This window comes from Penicillium paradoxum, assembly GCF_028828445.1.
Source record: "Penicillium paradoxum strain IBT 22861 chromosome Unknown utg000005l_segment0_segment0, whole genome shotgun sequence".
NCBI classification, from domain to species: domain Eukaryota; kingdom Fungi; phylum Ascomycota; class Eurotiomycetes; order Eurotiales; family Aspergillaceae; genus Penicillium; species Penicillium paradoxum.
In genome coordinates, this window is record NW_026643183.1 from 2,432,583 (window position 1) to 2,453,919 (window position 21,337).

At 50.2% G+C, this 21,337-nt stretch overlaps 7 protein-coding genes across 7 annotated transcripts; 4 read left to right on the top strand and 3 right to left on the bottom strand.

Annotated features, from left to right (window-relative positions):
* Positions 1-1,422: 1,422 nt before the first annotated feature.
* N7457_005931 (snoRNA-binding rRNA-processing protein UTP15) lies at positions 1,423-3,051 on the top strand (the record flags this gene model as incomplete). The annotated part of the gene is made up of 1 exon (XM_057176975.1): positions 1,423-3,051. The coding sequence occupies one exon, from the start codon at positions 1,423-1,425 to the stop codon at positions 3,049-3,051; it is 1,629 nt and encodes a 542-aa protein (XP_057031277.1).
* Positions 3,052-3,213: 162 nt separating this feature from the next.
* N7457_005932 (phytanoyl-CoA dioxygenase family protein) lies at positions 3,214-4,146 on the bottom strand (the record flags this gene model as incomplete). Its single annotated transcript, XM_057176976.1, has 1 exon — positions 3,214-4,146. One exon carries the CDS (start codon positions 4,144-4,146, stop codon positions 3,214-3,216), a length of 933 nt encoding a protein of 310 aa, XP_057031278.1.
* A 561-nt stretch (positions 4,147-4,707) lies between these two features.
* On the top strand, positions 4,708-5,334 carry N7457_005933 (uncharacterized protein; the record flags this gene model as incomplete). Its single annotated transcript, XM_057176977.1, has 1 exon — positions 4,708-5,334. One exon carries the CDS (start codon positions 4,708-4,710, stop codon positions 5,332-5,334), a length of 627 nt encoding a protein of 208 aa, XP_057031279.1.
* A 125-nt stretch (positions 5,335-5,459) lies between these two features.
* N7457_005934 (putative sulfate/molybdate transporter) lies at positions 5,460-6,779 on the bottom strand (the record flags this gene model as incomplete). Its single annotated transcript, XM_057176978.1, has 1 exon — positions 5,460-6,779. The coding sequence occupies one exon, from the start codon at positions 6,777-6,779 to the stop codon at positions 5,460-5,462; it is 1,320 nt and encodes a 439-aa protein (XP_057031280.1).
* A 2,858-nt stretch (positions 6,780-9,637) lies between these two features.
* N7457_005935 (uncharacterized protein) lies at positions 9,638-14,259 on the top strand (the record flags this gene model as incomplete). The annotated part of the gene is made up of 5 exons (XM_057176979.1): positions 9,638-10,238; positions 10,287-10,345; positions 10,401-12,742; positions 12,780-13,428; positions 13,480-14,259. The coding sequence occupies 5 exons, from the start codon at positions 9,638-9,640 to the stop codon at positions 14,257-14,259; spliced, it is 4,431 nt and encodes a 1,476-aa protein (XP_057031281.1).
* Positions 14,260-15,776: 1,517 nt separating this feature from the next.
* N7457_005936 (uncharacterized protein) lies at positions 15,777-16,304 on the top strand (the record flags this gene model as incomplete). The annotated part of the gene is made up of 1 exon (XM_057176980.1): positions 15,777-16,304. The coding sequence occupies one exon, from the start codon at positions 15,777-15,779 to the stop codon at positions 16,302-16,304; it is 528 nt and encodes a 175-aa protein (XP_057031282.1).
* Positions 16,305-17,119: 815 nt separating this feature from the next.
* On the bottom strand, positions 17,120-20,322 carry chsA (chitin synthase I; the record flags this gene model as incomplete). The annotated part of the gene is made up of 6 exons (XM_057176981.1): positions 17,120-17,134; positions 17,194-17,703; positions 17,754-18,155; positions 18,212-19,834; positions 19,906-20,087; positions 20,298-20,322. The coding sequence occupies 6 exons, from the start codon at positions 20,320-20,322 to the stop codon at positions 17,120-17,122; spliced, it is 2,757 nt and encodes a 918-aa protein (XP_057031283.1).
* Between the last annotated feature and the right edge of the window lie 1,015 nt (positions 20,323-21,337).

Consider the following 21,337-nt stretch of genomic DNA (forward strand, 5'->3'; position numbering starts at 1 on the left):
CTCTGGTCTACAGTTCCTGAATCCGATATATTGCACTATATTGCATGATGCTATGAGGAAGACCTGTTTGCCCAACCCCAATCGGGCATTCCACATACAGTGGATCAGCGGCGTCAGCTCGATCGGACTTCCCAGCCACCGGTCTAGAGACTTACACATTCTCGGTGGGACAGGGCGTAAAATGCCGACTATTGGCGAGTGGCCCAGACACGATCATCATCTCTATACGGAGTCTTTGTTCGTGAATCCGGTTTCAGCTGCATTGAGGCTTCAAACTAGCCGGTCGCGGCTCCCCCACCTTTACGGTTAGGCAGCTGCATGGATCTCCGTCTCCCCACTGGATTGTCCTAGCGACCACTCACAGTCCTGGACGCGTCCATTTGGCGTTGTACAACTACTACACGGAGGATTTCATCTGCACGTTGTTCACCTACTGCATCTTATACAACGTATACGGGGGACGACTCCGTATATTGGTGACATTGCCTCGTTTGACCGCTCATCGTCCCTGCTACTCCAGAAGATGTTGTTAACGATGTTGCCTGTCTGTCTCACTGCCTCGGTGGGTTCGCTGATCCCTGCCAGAGCTACTATTATTAACATGAAATAGGCAAAATGTGGAAGCCTACTACAAAAGGCACAGTCCTTCGGATATCCATCAAGTGTCAGTATCACTGCGAGTGGGATAATTCACAGAAATACGTGCGGCACCTGGGCAGAACCATTGACTTGCTTTACGGGATATTTCCCTCGGATCTCAAGGTCAACAGACCATGGTGGCATCATATGAGGTATAACTACGGAGTACGGAGTACACCATTGTAGGATAGGTTGCCAAGAACAGGATCTGTCACTTGCCAAGAATAAGTGTGCATTCTTTGTGCTATCCTCCGGAAAAATCCCCGCGAAGGAATGGAAGGAATGCCAAATGGCGTCAGAAATGAGTGCAGGTCAATAGAGATCAGAACCACTATGGACGAAAACGGGGTAAAGAAATGGGTAAAATTTGGAAAATAATGCCTCAGACGCATCGGGTACATTTGATTGAGAGTCAAGAGTGGTCACATGTGGGCTTGGTCTAGGCTCACGCCATTGTCAGCCCAAGTATGGAGTACGGAGTACCGACAACATTCATCAGACACACCGTCAATAATGAAGCTTCGGGAGGTTGGGTGAGATGTAGAGTTGATGCCTTGTGGCCTGAGGCATGAATATGGGACTTAATGCCCCAGGCAGCAACAGCTACCGCCACCATTCCCGATTGGGCGAGACGAACTTTTTTGATCGGCAGAAAAAAAGATGGTCTTCATGAACTTCACGATAGCAATTTAGTCGGCTCAACTCTACCACTCATTGCGCATTTCGGGTCGCATACTCAATTAATACTCCCCGAAAGTTTATTGTATATCCACCACCGCAATTATGGCGGCGCCCGTCCTGCCTCTCCAGCAGGTCAAGCTTGCCTCGTTACCCTCGACGCAGTTAACACCCGAGCAACAATACTGGAGGACCTTTAAGAACCCGCTCTTGATCCCATCACCGGCCAATGGACCGGTCAATCTCGTCACTCAGCCCTCCGTCCCCTCCTCTGCTGCCGCATTCCCTTCTCTTACACAACCGCCCGATGTCTTCACCGTGACAACAGGCGCACGAGTCCAGATCTATTCTATTCGCACGCGGAAACTTTTGCGAACGATCACACGATTTGACGATACCGTGCGCGGTACTGACGTCCGTCCAGACGGCCGTGTTTTGGTGACTGGTGATGACACCGGTTCCGTGCAAGTTTTCGATGTCAAGTCACGCGCCATTCTCAAGACATGGAAGGATCACAAGCAGCCCGTGTGGGTGACCAAATTCTCGCCCAGCGATCCTACATCGGTTCTCACAGCAAGTGATGACCGTACAGTGCGGTTGTGGGACTTGCCATCGCAAACCAGTTCGCGCACTTTTGTCGGTCACACCGATTATGTGCGCAGCGGTGCATTCATGCCTGGCTCGATGGCTTCATCTGGTCTTGTTGTTTCGGGTTCTTATGATCGTACTGTTCGCTTATGGGATCCCCGAGTCGGCAACCGTGCCGCAATGACCTTCAAGATGGGTGCGCCGATCGAGACTGTTCTACCCATGCCTGCAGGAACTACTCTTTTGGCCGCAGCCGACAACAAAATTGCAGTTCTCGATATTGTGGCTGGTAAGCCTTTGCATATGATTCAGAGCCACCAAAAGACTGTCACTTCGCTTGCGCTGGCCTCTAATGGCGAGCGATTGCTCAGTGGTGCGCTGGATGGACACATGAAGGTCTTCGAGACTACAGGATGGAACCCTGTATCTGGCTCTAAATACCCGTCCCCTATCCTCTCCCTGCAGGTAATTACTTCCGGAAGCGGATACGAGGACAAGCATATTGCTGTTGGTATGCAGTCAGGACTTTTGTCTATCAAGACCCGTTTGTCTGGCCAACAAAAGATGAAGGAGCGGGAACGCCGAAAGGAAATGACAGCCCTGTTGGAGGGTAAATTGGAAGAGCACGACAAGGAAGTTGCTAAGAAGAAGAAGACCCGTGGGTCTGGATGGGAGAAGCGTCTTCGTGGACGTGATTTCATCGGAGAAGGTGCGGAGATTGTCATTGAGGGCCAGGACCGCAAAAAGCGGAAGAGAGAACAACCTTGGGAGAACGATCTCCGCAAGGCACGCTACTCCGTCGCATTGGACCAGGTCCTCTCTTCTGGTGACAAGACCTCTCAACTCACATTGCTCACGGCCTTGCGCCACCGCTCCGCGCTCCGCGCCTCTCTCAAGGATCGCGACGAGGCCACCCTCCAGCCTGTTCTGCAGTGGGTTCAGAAGAATATCCGTGAACCCCGCCTGGTTGACCTCAGCGTCGAGGTTGCCATGAATGTCCTCGATATCTACTCTGGAAACCTAGGCCAATCCGCACAGGTCGACAAGATGGTGGAGCGCCTGCACCGCCGGGTGCGCGAGGAGGTGGACATGGCCCAACAAGCATGGCAGACGAAGGGAATGCTTGATATGTTGAAGGCAACCTGATCGTTCCGACTTGAATCGCAACTTGGAGTTCGGGGTGTCTGGGATTCGCACACTTGGTGTATATGGCGGGCCATCTTTTGTACAGGATTTGCATAAAGAATAAAAGTCGAACTACTATTTATCATCGACCGTCACATCATTCATTCGTAGTCTAGCTGTAAATCAAGCACTCAACTTCGAGAACCCACCAGCAGGAGGCTGCAGCCAGTTCCGGGCATCATACTCCCATCCCTCCGCGCCTTCAATAACATGGAAGGTATACGCATACCGACTGTTCAAGCTGGTATTCTTCTCACTCTTGTGCAAAACATTCCCGTGAATGAGCACAAGCGATCCAGCCTTGATATCAAGTATCTCCAGATCCTCATCTGTAGCCTCGGAACTTTTCTCCTCGTCCATACCCTTCGGCAGCGCAGGCCCCTGATTCTCAATAAATTCTGTGCCTGCCCCATTCTGCTTTCTCACAAACCTCCTAGTAATATGCCCACCCTTCCTCCCCGTCTGCGATCCTTTGTACATGCCCAGCGTGCCATTCTGTGGGCTGGCATCCTGCAGCGCGTACCACCAGCCAACAGCCGATGGCGGATCGGTATACAAGAACTCCGAATCGCGATGGGAAGGTACAGCCCCACCGATCGAGGGCTGTTTGCAGATAACCATACTCTGCAGCACGCGGGGATCAACGAAGCCCAAGTCGCGCGCAACAGCCGCGTTACGCTCGTTCAGCGAGATGGCCTTGAATGGCGGTGACAGAGTGTGCAGGGAGTGGCCGATCTTGTTGACAGCGCGGTTCTTGGGCTTCATCAAAGCGGGTCGCCCGGTTAGTGGATCGGGCTCCGTGCTGAACGCGTCAGGCTCGAAGAAGAATCGGATCTTGTCGCCGGAGTTTAGAAAGTAGTCATCGCCTACATGCTCAGCGGATTCGTCGCCCGTAGTGAATTGTGTGAGTGGGTGCGACTCTAGGGAGAATTCGTCGAGGAGTTTGTTTGTCTCTGTAAGGAGGGAGGTAACCTCGGTTGGGCTGAGGTAGTCTGGGAGGACGAGGTACCCGTTCTCCTTGAAGGAGGCGACTTGAGCTTCGGTCAGTCCGGCCATGTGTTCTATCTTTCGCGATCCGGAGTTGAAGATGAGTGGTTACAATGTTGAAAAGCGGGGAGAGGGGATGAGCGATGTTGATACGCCCGCCGTCGGCTTATCTGGAGCTTCATCCGTGCACGCGGCATCTATGGACAACGCCCGCACAGTCAATGTGCTCCTTTTCCCCTGGATCGCGCTGTGTGGGGTATCTCCAGACCTTTCGGCGATATCGATGGGTCATTGCCTCTGCCATAGAAGCCTATTGCCGCCTGAGGCAATGATGCAAGCGGCAAAGAGGAAGCTTGCCACGAGAAGACGACATGAAATATATAAAGATCGAGAAAACTCGAATTTGAGTAGACAGAACATCAAAAGCAATCAATGTACTATACAGTACGGATGGCAGCCTTTCATGCAAAGTCTTCCAATTTATCGACAATCGAACATTAAAACCTTCCAAGGTTTGATATCAAATTTCCCGTATAGCCAGCTAAACAGAGCACATATCCAAACCACCCCTAGTGGACCAGATCTACCTCTTCCTCTCGCACATCCCACCGAGCGCCACCGTACACCACGATGTCCGACTCCTTCACAAGCTCCTCGTATTACTACAGCTCCACAACCAACGGCAACGAAGGCAGGACTACAACCGGACACAGGTATTCGACAACCTCACAGACCGAGCCCGACGGTACGACCATCGTGCGCACCGCTCAGCAAGAGCTAGGCCAACCAGCAGTCGTTGAAGAACGGCGCTACGACAACACAGGCCAGGAACAGCTGGGATTGCCTGACTCCGCGGGTGGAACCTCTGCAGGCGGAGTACGACGCATCACCGATATAGAGGAGGATGTTTCAACTTCCCCGCCCAGTATCTTGGCTAATGTCGGTGGTCCGGCAGCTCAGCTCTTGGATGGGGACGGCGAAGACAGTACGTTTAGTATGGTTTCTGCGCCGCTGGGGACTAGGGTTTATGACCCGGTGAGTGGCGCTTATGAGGAACAATCCGAGTATGATGTCGGCGGAGTTACCAGACGTCATCTGGAGTCGAGAGATCCTGGTGGCCGACGGGCTAGACGGGATGTGGATTTCGCTGCGGATGGTCTTAGCTCCTCGGCGAGGGAGTCGCGTGAGTATGAAGATCCTAATACGGGAGCTAGGCTACGGAGAGAGAGTGATGTGAATATGTCGGATCTGGCTTAGGCGCGCGGCGCTGAGTAAATAGGTAAGTGTTTACACCTCTTACTATAACATATATATATACAAATCGAAAGTGAAACCTATGTGTGCTTCATGCTCTTCATGCGTATGTAGAAAGAGTATCGTTCCTAGTCACCTAGACGCAACCTACCCTCTGACCAACGGCTACGACCCTTCTCCCACCATTCTGGGATCTCATATGACCAGTGACAAAGCATGCCGGCAATGAATCCGATGGCGTCATTCTTGAAACCTACCAACAACCCCACGGTGACCATCATGACGGTCCAGCGACGGCTGCGTTCTTCATCCGTGAGAACAGGGCCCAGATGTTGTCCCGAATTTGCCAAAAGACCAGCACCAGCCTGGTTCAAGTCCCGAGCCCCAGTAGTGTTGAGGCTCTCACCAACGCTGAGCAGTTCCGCACCCGCTGCAATGACCATCACACCGAGGAAAGCAGCAGGGAATCGTTTCAGGAGATCAACTAATGTCTCACCGAAGAGGACGCCAATAAGAAGCTTCAACATGCCGAGGAAGATGACACTTGCGCCTGAGCGCGCTCCGAACCGATATTGCGCTGCAAGACCACCGGAGCCATGGCAAACAGGCATAGCACCAAACCAACAGCCAATTAAGTTCATGCCTGCCACACTCAACCCAACATGGGTAATGGACGGGGTGCGCACGTTCGGCAGCAGATCATGCGCGAGATGGACAACCGCCACAATAGAGTTGAGGGTAGTAAGGGGAATTTGACCAACACCAGCGTCAATAGCTCCGACGCGCCATTCATGTGGACTTGGGATCAGAGAGAAGGGATGCCACACTTCAAACCCAGGCATGTGGCCCGTGAGTGCAGTGCGAATACTAGCAAACACAATACCCAGAACCAACACGGCGAGCGCATAAGGTAGTCGGCGATAAATGTTTGTAAGCAGAAGCGCCACAAAGGCAGCGATTCCCCAGATACGGTTATCGGCCCAAGATGGGCTGATCCAGCCCAGGGGTTGGAGCATGCTGGTACTGGCGGCGATGATCAAGGATAATCCCGCTCCGACTTGGATACCCTTGACAACTGGGATAGGGATGACGCTGGAAAACCAGCGCAAGATCCCTGACAAGCTGAAGATCAGAATACAAGCACCGACGAAGATCCCCGCCGCAGCGATCGTGCCGTTTGAGAAACTGCGCGCAATGGCTACGGCGGCAATAGCCTTCATCGGCTGGACTGGCAAGGGGATACCAAAAAACACGCCCGTTAGGATGTTGAAGATCCCCGAGAAGATCAGTGTGCTGGCGAGGGATACGGTGCCGTTCACAGCCAGCGCGATCGCGATCGGCAGGAAGGTGCCCAGATCGCCAAGCGAGCCTGAGATCTCCGCGACATAGTGGCGCTTGAAGGTGCGCAGATTATAAGCGTTGATCTCGCGCAGTGACTGGATAGCCATGATGGGATGATAACTCCGGGCTCAGACGAAGTGGAGAAGGGATGTTGGGGGAAGCCTGTCTTTATCCAACTCGGAGCTCGCCCGATCTAGCTCGCCCGATCTGCCCCGCAGCCACTGATGTCGTCTCGCGAGGATTCTTGTTTTGATCTCCGTGGACTGTTCCTTTCCAAGGTCATCTATACCTGGTGAACAGGGACCCTGTGACGGTCGCATACATCATCTCATGCGGATGCCATCTCATTGCACATCAAATGGAATGATCGTGTAACAGACTTGCCAAGTTTTGCTTTTTGATGGTTGGAGAGATGATGATCTCTCCTCTCAGCCTTCTTTACCCTGACTCGTGTCACATCCCTAATTCCACGAGCATCGGTAATCGACACCCTCGTAAACCTGCATTCACGCTCCTTTTTGTGGCAAACGTGCAATTCCACGCGAAACAAATTCATGGCGCAGGCGACCCAACGCCAAGAACCCACACTTGTATAAAATATACATAAATTGAATATGAGGAAAAGTGGCTTTTGGTGCGACGGGAACTATTCGGCTCTTAACAGTCTAGACTGCGATGTGGGGTCTGCGAAGGTGTATAGCGGCCAGTGTTCAGTTTCAATTAAAATCTGAGTTTCGGCCTGGTTCCTGCCTTAGTGCCTGATTTTTAAGTCCAGCAGAAAATTAACATACCTGAATTACCATTACAGAGTACCTAGCTAGGTATTCTAGGTAGGCATCAATATAGGTGCCCTCTTATTCTTCTTCTTACCTTTATATACCCTCCCTTATTCGCCTTTATCACTACTATAAATCTTTTATCGGCTCTACTTTATACTCCTATCGAGGTAAAGCTCGATCACCGAGTCTAATCCCGTAAAGGGAAGAGAATGGGACCGGTCGCCGAAGAAAAGGGGTAGTAATATTTCCCTTAGCAGAATCGATACCGCCTATCCCTCGGAATTCAACCTTAGAACTTCGAAGGAAAATCTATTTCTTTATCATCATTAATCAATTAATTTTAAATCAAATACACTCGTACCTCAGCGAAAGCTACTCTTCGGAGGAAATAGACTAGGGAGGGCGTGAAATTCCAACGGATTTAGATTCGCTAGATTCCCTATTGTTAGGTCGGAACGGCTTTAACGCCTAAGGAAAAGATAAATTAAAAATTTATATGGTGTGAATACCTTCAATTTCAGGTTAAAGGGGCTAGTTAAGATGATATCATAGCTCATTTACAATATACCGTATAGAGCGGTAGCGAAAGCGGTCTGAAATCAGGCATTATTCAGGCATTATTCAGGCATTATTCAGGCATCCTCAGGCAGCAATGCATATTTTAATTGAAACTGAACACTGGCCGCTATACACCTTCGCAGGGGTCCCCGGGTAGAGAGATCATGAGAAATGTAAAGTGACGATGTGTAGCTTGAGGAAAAGCGGACCAGGTTAGCGAGGTTTCGGAAACCAAATATAAGTCCAGGCTGTGCGGAGTAATCAGTTCAGTTGGCATCCACAGTGGCACCATCGAGGGTGCCCCTTCATAACACAACCTTCTGGGAGACAACATAAAGTAGATGTACGTCGGAACCCGAAGCCCATGTTTTCTGGCAGCGTTTCAGCCTGGGGATTGGAGTCTAATTACGGAGTGCTCCGCTACCTATTGCTTCACCGTATCCTGCATAATCATACTCCGTACGGCCACCAAGGTCCTTCGATAGTGTGAAGATGTGCACAATTCTCTGTACTCGGTACTCCGTAATCACATGCATAACGGTCTGATAGGGGAAAGTAGGAGTGAATCCAGGCAGCAAACCCAGAAAGTGGCTATGCCCCCACATGGGAAGGAGATTGTGTGCGTTCGGGACGGAGTACGGAGTAAGTAGATCACAGAGAAGATAAGCACGGGCTGATACAGTTGCAGGCTCGGCATAGCAAGGGATACGGCACTCGGATCATACAAAACATCGGAATCTCGTTTGGCCCGTGAAACACAACAAAGTACTGCAGTATTAATAGAATGGACCCGATGGGCTCCCGAGCCGAGAGAGTTCGACCGAATTTTGGGCCGACTCCACTGAAGCACCTACATGTACGGAGTAGATATACCTTTGATATAAGGTATAACAATCGTCGGGAAACCTTGGTCACATGGGTAGAAGTGGTGAGCCTTCGTAGTGCTGAGGGAGCTTTCTACCCACGGCTTACTTCGTACTCCGTCCAGAGACTAAGAGTGGAAAAGTGGATTGTCGAGCTTCCAGAAATCTCCAAGAAGAGCTTTAAAGTGGACTAGTGAAATTTCGGGCTCTGGGATCCCGTGCATTAGAGGCCTCACGTAAGCTTATGCTGTATAACATAACTGTGCACGGGACCTCGGGACCTCGGGATCGCCAAGGTCCGTCCCAGATGACTCAGCAGAGGATCACGGGGCCAGGACTTCCCGAAATTGGCAACGAGGCTCAGGGATTTTGGCTTTGAGGCTTTGCCGATCACGTCGGGATTGCAGGGATGCGCACCTAACTGCAACTAACTCTGCGCCGAAGGCGTACGGCGAGGGTTGCGACTTGCCGACATTGGTTTATTTGTTGCTCAAATCATTGGAGCATCAGATCGAGCTACATCAAAACACGCTCCACTTAAAATATCCTACGATTTGAATTGCGCCGACTCCGAATGACCCACTGTTTCATTACACTGGAAAATGTCATCCAAAAGCGGCCATGGAGTGGCCCACAATGAAGCCCAGACTTTAAATATTTGATCGATCCCCCCCCCTTGGAACGGTTTGTTTTTTAGTCGAACAGAATCCAGCCTTCAGTCTCTCTCGCAAATATCCGGATCGTCGCCTGTTTTATACCGGCACGATGGCGTCGGAAAGAAGCTCGTTCGAGCTGATGGAAAGAGGAAAGGATGACCTAACCCCACCCCCAACCGGAGATGCATCGACCATCGGCGAGTCTCCCATGAGTCTTATCAATGAAGTTGATGTAGAGACTCTCACCAAAATCGCCACTCAACGGTCGCGTCGCCACTCAACCCCCGGAACCACAGATACTCTAGCAATCCTCGCTCAAGCTGATCCATCTCTCGATCCCCAATCGGGAAAGTTCGACCTGCAAAAATGGCTTAAAGCGGCGATCAACGATATCAGCCGTGATGGCCGCCCGGGGCATTCATCGGACGTGGTTTTCAAGGATCTCAATGTATATGGATCGGGCGCTGCTCTGCAATTCCAAGATACAGTCACATCAACCCTGACTGCCCCCTTCCGGCTGCCTCAAATCATTCGTGAATCCAAAGCTCCCTCAAGAAGAATCTTGAAGGACTTCACTGGTCTTTTGAAGAGTGGCGAGCTGTTGCTTGTGCTTGGTCGGCCAGGTGCCGGCTGTAGTACACTGCTGAAGTCCATGACCGGAGAGCTTCACGGGTTGCAAAAGGGCGAAGAGAGTGTCATCCACTATAACGGTAAGCCTTGGAGTTTCATGATTTTAGAACTACGCTAACAGCCATTAGGTATTCCTCAATCTCGCATGATGAAGGAATTCAAGGGTGAACTAGTGTACAACCAAGAGGTACATTTTCCCACCTCAACCGCGAAAAAGATATACTAATTCGAAAATTGGATAGGTTGATAGACACTTTCCCCATTTGACCGTTGGCCAGACTCTGGAGTTTGCAGCTGCAACCAGAACCCCCGCCCATCGCTTCCAGGGCATGTCGCGCGCGGAGTATGCCAAGTACATGGCCCAGATCATGATGGCTGTCTTTGGATTGAGCCACACGTATAACACACGGGTTGGTGATGATTTTGTCCGTGGTGTTTCGGGTGGTGAGCGAAAGCGTGTCAGTATTGCAGAGATGGCATTGGCTCGTGCTCCAATCGCTGCCTGGGACAATGCTACCCGAGGACTGGACTCCGCTACGGCGTTCAAATTTGTCCAATCGTTGCGACTGTCCTCTGATATCACTGGCTCCTGCCATGCGGTCGCTATTTACCAGGCTAGTCAAAGCATCTATGATATTTTTGACAAGGTGATCGTTCTCTACGAAGGTCACCAGATCTTCTACGGACCTGCTTCCAGAGCCAAGGCCTACTTTGAGAATCAAGGTTGGGACTGTCCAGCCCGACAGACCACTGGAGATTTCCTCACTTCGATCACCAACGTCCAGGAGCGGCAAGCCAAACCCGGCATGGAAAACCGCGTTCCTCGCACACCTGAGGAATTCGAGGCTGCATGGTTGAACTCGCCTGAATTCAAACAGTTGCAGAATGAAATTGCTGCCTATGAAAGGCAAAACCCACTGAGCGATGATACACAGGCTCTCGCTGCATTCCAGGAACGAAAGCGTGAGGCCCAGGCCAAACACACCCGACCCAAGTCTCCATATATCATCAGTGTTCCCATGCAAATCAAACTCAATACTGTCCGCGCCTATCAACGGTTGTGGAACGATGCCGCTTCAACCATCTCTGTGGTTGTCACCAATATTATCATGGCTCTCATTATTGGATCTGTGTTTTACGGGACCGCTGATGCAACTTCTGGGTTCCAGTCAAAAGGCGCAACTCTGTTCTTCGCTGTTCTTCTCAATGCCCTCACAGCAATGGCTGAAATCAACAATCTCTACTCACAACGCCCAATTGTCGAAAAACATGCATCTTTTGCCTTTTATCATCCCGCCACAGAAGCCGTTGCTGGTGTGCTCAGTGATGTACCAGTGAAGTTTGCGTTATCTGTTGTGTTCAATATCATCCTGTATTTCCTGGCTGGTCTGAAACGAGAGGCTTCAAACTTCTTCATTTACTTCCTTATCACATTCGTCATCACGTTCGTTATGAGTGCAATCTTCCGCACGTTGGCCGCTGTCACCAAAACCATCTCGCAAGCAATGGGTTTGGCGGGTGTCATGATCTTGGCCCTTATTGTCTATACTGGTTTCGTCCTACCTGTCCCGTCCATGCATCCATGGTTCGAGTGGATTCATTATCTCAACCCGATCTACTACGCCTTTGAGATTCTGATTGCTAATGAGTTCCATGCTCGCGAGTTCCCTTGTTCGTCCTTTATTCCTGCCTATGCCGACTTGTCGGGCAGTGCATTCAGTTGTTCTGCGGCAGGTTCGGTTGCAGGCTCTACAACAGTCAACGGTGACCGGTATATGGCAGCAAACTACACCTACAGCTACAGCCACGTCTGGCGTAACTTCGGCATCCTGATGGGCTTCTTGATCGCGTTCATGGCCATCTACTTCATCGCATGCGAGTTGAACTCATCTACCACAAGCACCGCCGAGGCCCTGGTCTTCCGTCGTGGCTGCGAGCCTGCTAGTTTCCGCCAGGGCTCAGCTGATGTTGAAAGCACCGAGCGCGCCAAAGCCCAGCCCGCAGCTGGCAGCGATGACAAGGGAATGGGCGCTATGCAGGCTCAGACCGATACCTTCACCTGGCGTAATGTGTGTTACGATATTGAGATCAAGGGTGAGCCTCGTCGTCTCTTGGATAATGTTTCTGGATGGGTCAAGCCTGGAACTCTGACTGCACTTATGGGTGTCAGTGGTGCTGGTAAGACGACCTTGCTTGATGTGTTGGCCCACCGTACGTCGATGGGTGTTATCACTGGTGATATGTTTGTCAACGGTCGTGGACTGGACCAGAGTTTCCAGCGGAAGACAGGTTATGTTCAGCAGCAGGATCTCCACCTGGATACCTCTACTGTGCGTGAGGCCCTGCGATTCAGTGCTATGTTGCGTCAGCCAGCCTCCGTCTCGGTCCAGGAGAAGCACGATTATGTTGAAGATGTTATCAAAATGTTGAAGATGGAGGAGTTTGCCGAGGCCATTGTCGGTGTCCCTGGCGAGGGTCTGAACGTCGAGCAACGCAAGCTGTTGACAATCGGTGTTGAATTGGCTGCCAAACCCAAGCTCTTGCTCTTCCTGGATGAGCCTACCAGGCAAGTACTCCGCCAAAGGTTTTCTTTTTGCTTTCATATACTAACTGTGTTATAGTGGCCTCGACTCCCAGAGTTCCTGGGCTATTTGTTCATTCCTTCGCAAGCTTGCCGAGCACGGCCAAGCTGTTCTTTGCACAATTCATCAACCCAGCGCCATGCTCTTCCAACAATTCGATCAGCTACTCTTCCTCGCACGTGGCGGTAAGACGGTGTACTTTGGTCCGGTCGGAGAGAACTCTAGCACAATGCTCGAGTATTTCGAATCCAATGGCGCGCCCAAGTGTGCGGATAGCGAGAATCCTGCCGAATACATGCTAGGTATTGTCAACGCTGGCAAGAACAACAAAGGAGAGGACTGGTTTGATGTCTGGAAGCAAAGCAACAACAGCAAAGAGGTCCAGGTCGAGCTCGACCGAATCCACAAGGAAAAGGAAAGCCAAGCACCCGCCACTGACGATTCCACCCAAAGTCTCTCCGAGTTTGCCATGCCTTTCTGGTTCCAGCTCCTCCAGGTCACATACCGTGTGTTCCAGCAATACTGGCGTATGCCCTCCTACGTTCTGGCGAAATGGGGACTTGGAATTGCCTCCGGTCTCTTCATCGGTTTCTCTTTCTACGACGCCAAAACGTCTCTTCAGGGCATGCAGACCATCGTCTACTCTCTTTTCATGATCTGTACCATCTTCTCATCCTTGGCACAACAGGTATGTTCAACTAACCATCCACCCGAATGAATATGTAACTAACCTTACCAGATTATGCCCGTATTCGTGAGCCAACGTTCTCTCTACGAAGGACGTGAACGTCCCAGCAAATCTTACTCCTGGAAAGCTTTCCTCATGGCAAACATCATCGTGGAAATCCCTTACATGATCGTTATGGGTGTGGTGACCTATGGCAGCTACTTCTACGCCGTCGTTGGAATCCCCGATTCAACAACCCAAGGAACAGTGCTCGTCTTCTGCATTGTCTTCTTCATCTATGCCAGCACCTTCACCCACATGGTCATTGCCGGTCTCCCAGACGAACAAACCGCCAGTGCAGTAGTTGTTCTTCTCTTCGCAATGTCTCTCACTTTCTGTGGTGTAATGCAACCTCCCGACGAGCTCCCCGGCTTCTGGATCTTCATGTACCGCGTCTCGCCCTTCACATACTGGGTTGGCGGCATGGCCAGCGCACAACTCCACAACCGCCCGGTGATATGCTCTACCGCCGAACTTGCTATCTTCGACCCGCCCTCTGGTCAAACCTGCTTCCAGTACCTGGAGAAATACGTCACCGCCGCAGGTGGTCAGCTGCTCAATGGTGATGCTACAAGTGGCTGCGAATATTGCTCTCTCCAAGTTGCTGATCAGTTCCTGGGCTCTGTCAATATCTTCTACTCTGAAAGATGGCGCAACTTTGGTATCATGTGGGCTTTCATTGTTTTCAACGTCTTCATGGCGACCGTTATGTACTACCTTGTTCGCGTGAAGCGGTGGAGCAGTGCGGATATGAAGGCCTCATTCCAGAAACTCATCCCTGGCAAGAAATAGAAGGGTGATAACTAAAGGTTATCACTGCCTTCTTGCTCATATTCTTCATTCTTTGTCCATACTTCACTTTTCTATTCTTTTGAACTTTTTTCTTACCTTTCCATTCTTTTGATACTTCCTTCTTACTTTCTCCAAACCCATTGTGATTTGATCATCTACTCCGCTATTTCATTGCATATTTTTTCTTTTGCTTTGATGGCGATGAGCTACACAAACACACACTATTGTTTAATAAACAATACCCATAGAATACCTATATATCTCTGAATACCATTTCATAATACCACATTTGAGTCCACTACCTAATAACGAAGTATTAATCACTACCTCTGATTCACTCTGAAACCGAATCTCATGTTGAGTATCACTAGTGAGGCCAGGTTCACTATCGAGAATAGGGAGAAACCCTCTCTCACCACTAGACTCTCCGAAACCTGTCGCAACAGCACAATATCGGGGAAGTAGGCTTGAACGTGCCTTCCACATTAGGCAATTTTATCATTCCCCTCAACATATAAATCCTCTCCTCTTACTTCTCCCTCCTTCCTCTTCCCATTCCCTCACAGAAGAAACCAAGAGGAGGAAACTCGCTGGTGAGAGAAGTAGGGGGATGCTGCACGGGCGACCGTTTGAGCACACCAGAGATATGAAACACCACCAGGAGTCTTTTCTCAGACACAGTGGGCGTTCGTCTTCTCAAGCCTCGGCGTTCGCTTAAGCAACAGACAAAAGGGATCTGATCTTCTGGTGCTGTGGACTCTGGTGAAGTGGGTTCGAGGGAAGCAGGCGGGTGGTGGGTTCCTTTGCTCAGTCATGAATCGGTCTTGATGATGTCTTACATCCATCGGACGTGGCGATACCCTCTGTGACGGCCGGGCAAGCTTGATCGGAGGCTCGCAGTTGACCTACTGAGAGCATTTCAACTTGATTCTCTGTGGATCTTGTGAGTTGTGGGTTATGGGCTGTGGGGAAATCACTGCGGGGTCGATCTAATTGTCCCATTGCAGTTGGTAGTGAGCACAGACTCTATGGAATGATATCATAATCGGTGAGTATAATACATGCGTTTCCAAGGTGGTGCTATCTCTTCAATGATGCAGTCGTCTAGGTACAGTCAGTGTGTTATATCAAAAATCATGTACGAAAGCTACATACGCCGGTCCTCCAGCAATGCTGGACTATAGCCCAGTCAGCAGCAAAGAGGAGTCTTTTATCTACTATGCTCAGTATGAAAATCGTCGTGTAGCTCATGCCCGAGTCCACAAAATAAAGCCATCCAACCCTTGGGTCCGTCGTATAGATCCAAAGATCCACACAACCTTATCTTATCGGCCATGCACAGACCCCATCACCACCAACGTCAGTGCCGCAACCAGCACGCGAAGGGAACAAACTCCATCGTCCGATAGCCTCCCAGGCTACAAACCACAAACAATGGATCCAGATGCCAGCATCCCCACCGAACCCGCCCCCTCCGTCTTCAGCTACGTGCTCTCCTTCCTCCTCGTCGGCGTAGCATGGGGCTTCACACCCCCTTTATCCGCCGCGCAGCAGCAGACTTCAACGCCCGACAAGAGAAACAAGCTAGGAACTTGGCCCCAGAGCGCGGAAGAGCACGATCGCAAGATTCCCCGGAAACCGGGTTCACGGATGCCGGGGAGGAGCAGGAATTGCTCTCGCGGGAGGAGGACAGCGACCCCGAGGGCGTGCGGAGACGGAGTACGAGCAGCAGTGCTCCGAACCGGAAAGCGCAGAACACAAGTGCATCTGCAGGCTTAGAGGAAGGTGGTTCTAGTCCGAGTGGGCTTGATACCGCGGAAGGCGGCATAGATGGGGATGAGGATAATCTACCCATGCCGGCGTGGAGACGTGGTGCTCCTGTGAAGCAGTCCTGGCTGCGAACGAAGATTGTTTCTGTTTTTTGGACTGTGATTAATCTGCTACGTACTCCTGCCTATGCAATTCCGCTGGTGATCAATCTCACAGGCAGTATTTGGTTCTTTTTGCTTGTTGGGAAACATGGTAGGTGGTATTCCACGGCTTGAGTGGCTTCCGATGCGGTGGTTTTACTTTGGGCATGTACTAATGGTCTGCTATATAGAGCTTTCTCTGACCGTTCCGCTTGCGAACTCGAGTGCGTTCTTGTTTACCGTTCTTGGGGAGTGGTATGTCGAACGCAAGGTGATTGCGAAGGAGACATGGTTGGGAATGGGATTGGTACTTGGAGGGATTGCATTGTGTGTGCATTCCAAAAACCAGGCTTCTTGAATTATTTTTATCTTTGGATCGCAGAATCGTTCCTGATCCTATGTGGCGCGAATGTATTTGGTACAGGGTGAACAGACACTCACCGAAGCGCCCTTAGCCAATGTATATCGTCTTTGGATTACTTGGATCTTAAGATACATACATTTTGAATATACTGTTCTTGTTATATCCGAGGTTCAACGCCTGTCCTATTCAATTGACGCCAAGTTGCCAGAATACTCAAACACGTCCCCATATCTACAGATAAGATACACAAATTGCCCCAAATAATAAACCCAAAAACATGAACCCAAATATACATGTGCGAATATAAGCACATGCAGAGGAATAAGCAAGTCGTAGAATTGACAAGAAATCAGAAAAGAACCTGATAAAACACGGCATCATGTCATTCCGCATCTCAACGGACAAAAGGCATATGGCGGGGAAGTCATCACACGTATTGCATTGTCCCATTTTCATTTCCATTTGCGTACCAGACCGGGCCAGCCGTGGTATTGTAACCGAATTGTAATCCGGGTAAAGTGAGAGGATATGTGGAAACATCGCTGGCGCAAGGAAACAAAATCGTCACGCTGAAAGATTAATTGAATCAAACACCGCGGAACTGGAATTCGGAGGTTAGTATGTGGACATACAATAAGTGTCACGAGGGGATGAACTCACCATACGAACAACTAGATACCACATTGCACCCACAAACTTGAACATGGATAAGCCAGCAACACTCCAAAGAACGACCTTCATGTAGATCATGGAGCGTTTGGTCTCCTCATCTTCGGAACTGGTCTTCGATTTGTCGTTGAAATTATCCAAACCTGCAGCGCTCAGGACAACGGCACCAAGAGCGAAGTTACAGAATACCCAGGCGAGTACGACGGCGCTGCGGAACCCCTTGTAGTAGTCGGCTTGCTTGTCTTCTTCAGAAATAACTGGGACTTCCTTGGGTGGTTTCATGGAGAACTTATAGAGCTCAGCGTCATACTGGTCATTCAGATCGCCGTCATCCTGCGGGATATTGACGTCGACCTTACCGCCGGGCTTCAGATGCGCAGAAGGCAGTTTCTCTGCTTTATCATCGCCTTTGGTACCCCATGTGATATCATGGGTATTGCAGAAGGCGTAGATGTTGAGAACGTTGATGTAGGTAGGCGTGAGCAGGATGTATTGGAAGAACTGAAGAACGTTAGAAAATCCAGAATGCTTTCATATAAAGGATGACTTACACTGGTGAACATGTGCCATGGGTCTAAGAAGATAAACGATGCAACGAACCACATGACATAGGTCGACCCCAGGGAGACGATAATGGAGAAGAACGTCGGATCCTTGAACAGTTTGTCGACCGTAAATTTGTCATCGGCCACTTCTTTTTGAATCGATTTCACCGTGACAAAGATCGCAGCGAATGAAAGATATATCATGATCACGATCCAAAAGTAGACCATCGTCATATAGAACTTGTTGGATCCACCAGGTCGATTGCCAAGAGCTAAAACAAAGCATGTGACGAGAGTGGCCAGGTAGAGCCATTCGAAAACAATTCCAAGAACCTTGCCAACAGTACCTAGTAGTTCATGTGATCCCAGATATGTTGTCAAGATGTGGAAGACCAAGAAGAAATTACCCTGGGAGCAAAGCATTAGCGTAAATGAGGATGGTGTATCTGAGAGAAGAATCATACTATTCCAAACCAAGCGAAGATCATCGCAATTGTTTGATAAACGAACTCAATCATTAGCATGAACTTGCGAATGAAGCTGTGGTCACTGCGGAAAATTTGGTAGAAGTGGGTAATGGCATAAACAGCAGCGAAAAAACTGCCATTCAACCAACGACGACGCTGAAGAATGAACTCTGCCATCTGATCAGGCACATCGGTCTCTCCAGTCGATGATTTGACGTATTGAAGTAGCCATCTGCATTTTCGTTTGGAGACAATCTCGAAGCACAGGATTCGATCCTCGGCCAGATACATATTGGCCGTGAAGATACCTGCATTGGCACCATGCATCTTCTCGCCCAGGAAGTACCGTTCCAGCGGGCCTTGACCGTTTTTGTCGTTTTGAAGCGCGACATATCGGTAGGCAGAGAATGCACCAGGCAGCACGGAAATGAAACCAAACGCAGACTCAAGCGGTTTATCAAGAATGTTGCTCAGCTTGTACTCGAAGTTTTGACCAGCCACCAATGGGTTCAGGAGTTTCTTGCCGTGGGACAACATGACCTTGATCTCGCCACATGCACCACCGCACATGGGCTCGACATCGAAGGCCTTCCAGAGGTGGTAAATCGAGTCCTTGCCGGGCTTGGTACCTGCATCCAAAAGAACACAGATGTTGGGATCCAAGACACGACCGAAGGCTTGGAAGAACCACCTATGAGAATTGATTTTTTTCTGGTTCTTTTCCTTCAAACAAAATATCAGTTGCACAGGAGGGCCAGTCCGTGGCTTGAGATGTACTTGAGTGCCCTTTACTTCCAACCCAACTTGGGTTGTGTACTCGTAGATATGTGCGGTGACATCTTTGCCATTAACCTGCTGCTTTGCAATCCCATCCTGGTACACACCGAGACCTGCCAGTACCGCGCGGGTTCGAGGGTTGATCTTAGCACGACCATCGCTGATGACACAAACAACAATCTTCTTCCACGCATCCTTGCCCCAAGTTTTGCTGCTTGTGCGTGAGCACATGTGATCAATGTTCTTGAAAACACCGGACATAGTGCGCGCAAATAAAAAGTCATCTTCGTTATACATAGTCACAACGATGAAGAGTTCGGTGTGCCGAGGCTTTGCGAAAAGCTTCTGACGCAGGGTGAACCGTTCTTCGAAGAAATCAGCAGGGTCACATGTCGCCGCCGAGTATCGCATATGCGTGAATTCATCACGACCCGGTGGCTCTGCATGAGGTACTTGACTGAGTAATCTCGGAGCAATGGGGCAATCCAGGACGAGATTGCCGTTGAAAAGTTGGACTTCCTTGACTGTCTTCCATCGACGAATGGGCGCAGGACTGGGCGTCGGGCGCGGTTCATCCTGGAACTCAGTATACGGCTCGGGCACGAAGGGGTCTTCGCCCGTCTGCAGAATAGGCTGATCGGGTTCGAAGGAAGTCTGTCCTCCCTCCGGGTAATGCCCCAAGTCATAATCATCATGCGGTGCGTGTGTAGGTTCGTAGGGTTGGGTGTAATAAGCGTCGTGGTGCGCTTCAGGGTTGACCGAATATTCATAACCAGGGTAGGGACGATGTGCGTCGTATGCGTCATTGTGGCCATAAGAGTTGTGAACATGTTCGACCGAATACTGTTTCCAGGAAATATTGTCAGTACGAAGCTTTACCTAATGCATCTCACTCGGATCTTGTTAGTACTCACAGTAGGTTGTTCAGCTAGGCGATCGCTCGAAGGCATGGGAAGATGCGCCTGAGAGCCATATGGATTGTCTGAGAGCTGGTAGCCAGGCTCGAGTGGCCGCCCTGGGGAAGGTGTGCGATTGCTGTAACCAGTAAGGTGGGATGGGTTCAGCATGGGCGAGGTATGATCGTCCCCGAACGGGTCTGTCCGTGGCATTGTCAGTTACAAGAAGTGAAGAAACCCCCAATGAAAGCTTGAATGGCAATAGCTTGACTGCACAACTCGTACAGATATCATCGGATCAACGACCAGCACCGATTCGGGTTGTCCCTTTCAAAAAGATAGAGAATGCGCAGGCAACATGGAAAGAGAGAGAGAGGATCTAATAACAATAATAATGGAGAGGCACTAACCTGCGCCGACACGATTATAGGCCATGTTGGGCGAGCCTCGGAATTGAGTTTAGCGAAATTGTCCCGCCCCAAGTTCGTAGTAGGGGGTTATTCGAGATTGCGCCAGGAGCGCCGAGTGGGATACTAAGCGTCAGCGGGAGTGATCACTACCCCGATGGACAGATCAGGACTCTCGGCGTCGTTTCAGATATGAGGTTGGATCACAAGGTAAATTTGGGGGTATATGGTTTGTCGCACGACTGCAAAGTAGGTAAAGAAGAACAATTTTTTTTAAAAATGTGGGATCAATCCGGGCTGTCCCCTCTGTTTGGTGTTTACGACACCTGGAGTCGATCCCGGCAACGATGAGGGTGGAGATGGGGGCGAATCAGAGGTGTCTGTGCAGGGCTCCCCACTGCCTGGTGGATGTATCTTGACACACTGAGCAGGTCCCTCGTATAGAGATGAAGGGCGTGATCATTCAAAAAAGAGCAGGATCTTCGGAACAAAACCCCCAATGATATTGCAGTATTCAAACCAAAAGACAGGTCTGAAACATTCGAGCCACGGGTTGTTGAAGAAGGGAGCCGCTCCACTTGGAAGGGTGTTGTTTTGTTACTGGGCCAACTGACCGGCGCTCAGCCACATCCAGGCTTGGCTCTGTGGCTCGGTTCTCTGCCCCAGGCACAACTGACGCTTAGTGGTCAATGGAAGTGGTCTTTAGTGGTCCCTGGTGGTCCTTGCTGGTCTTTCCAAGGTTGATGGTTGGCCTTAATGAGAGTGACAGTGGTAAGTATCATGCCAGGCGCCAGTCATTTGATTCTTTTTATAGCATCTGAGGTCATCCATGGTCACCGTGGGCTGTGGCGAGGATGATACGAGTATTTTTTGGGTGCCAACACAGCCTGTTCGCAGTATTACATCTTTGGACCTTTAGTACCTAGGTAGCTTCGATTCTCACTTCCCATGTTGGCTTTCTGGCTGCAAATTTTCCAGTTCCTGCCTGGTTCCTGGCCATGTGCAACACATACATACCAGTGTAGCGCATCGACGTAATGCAA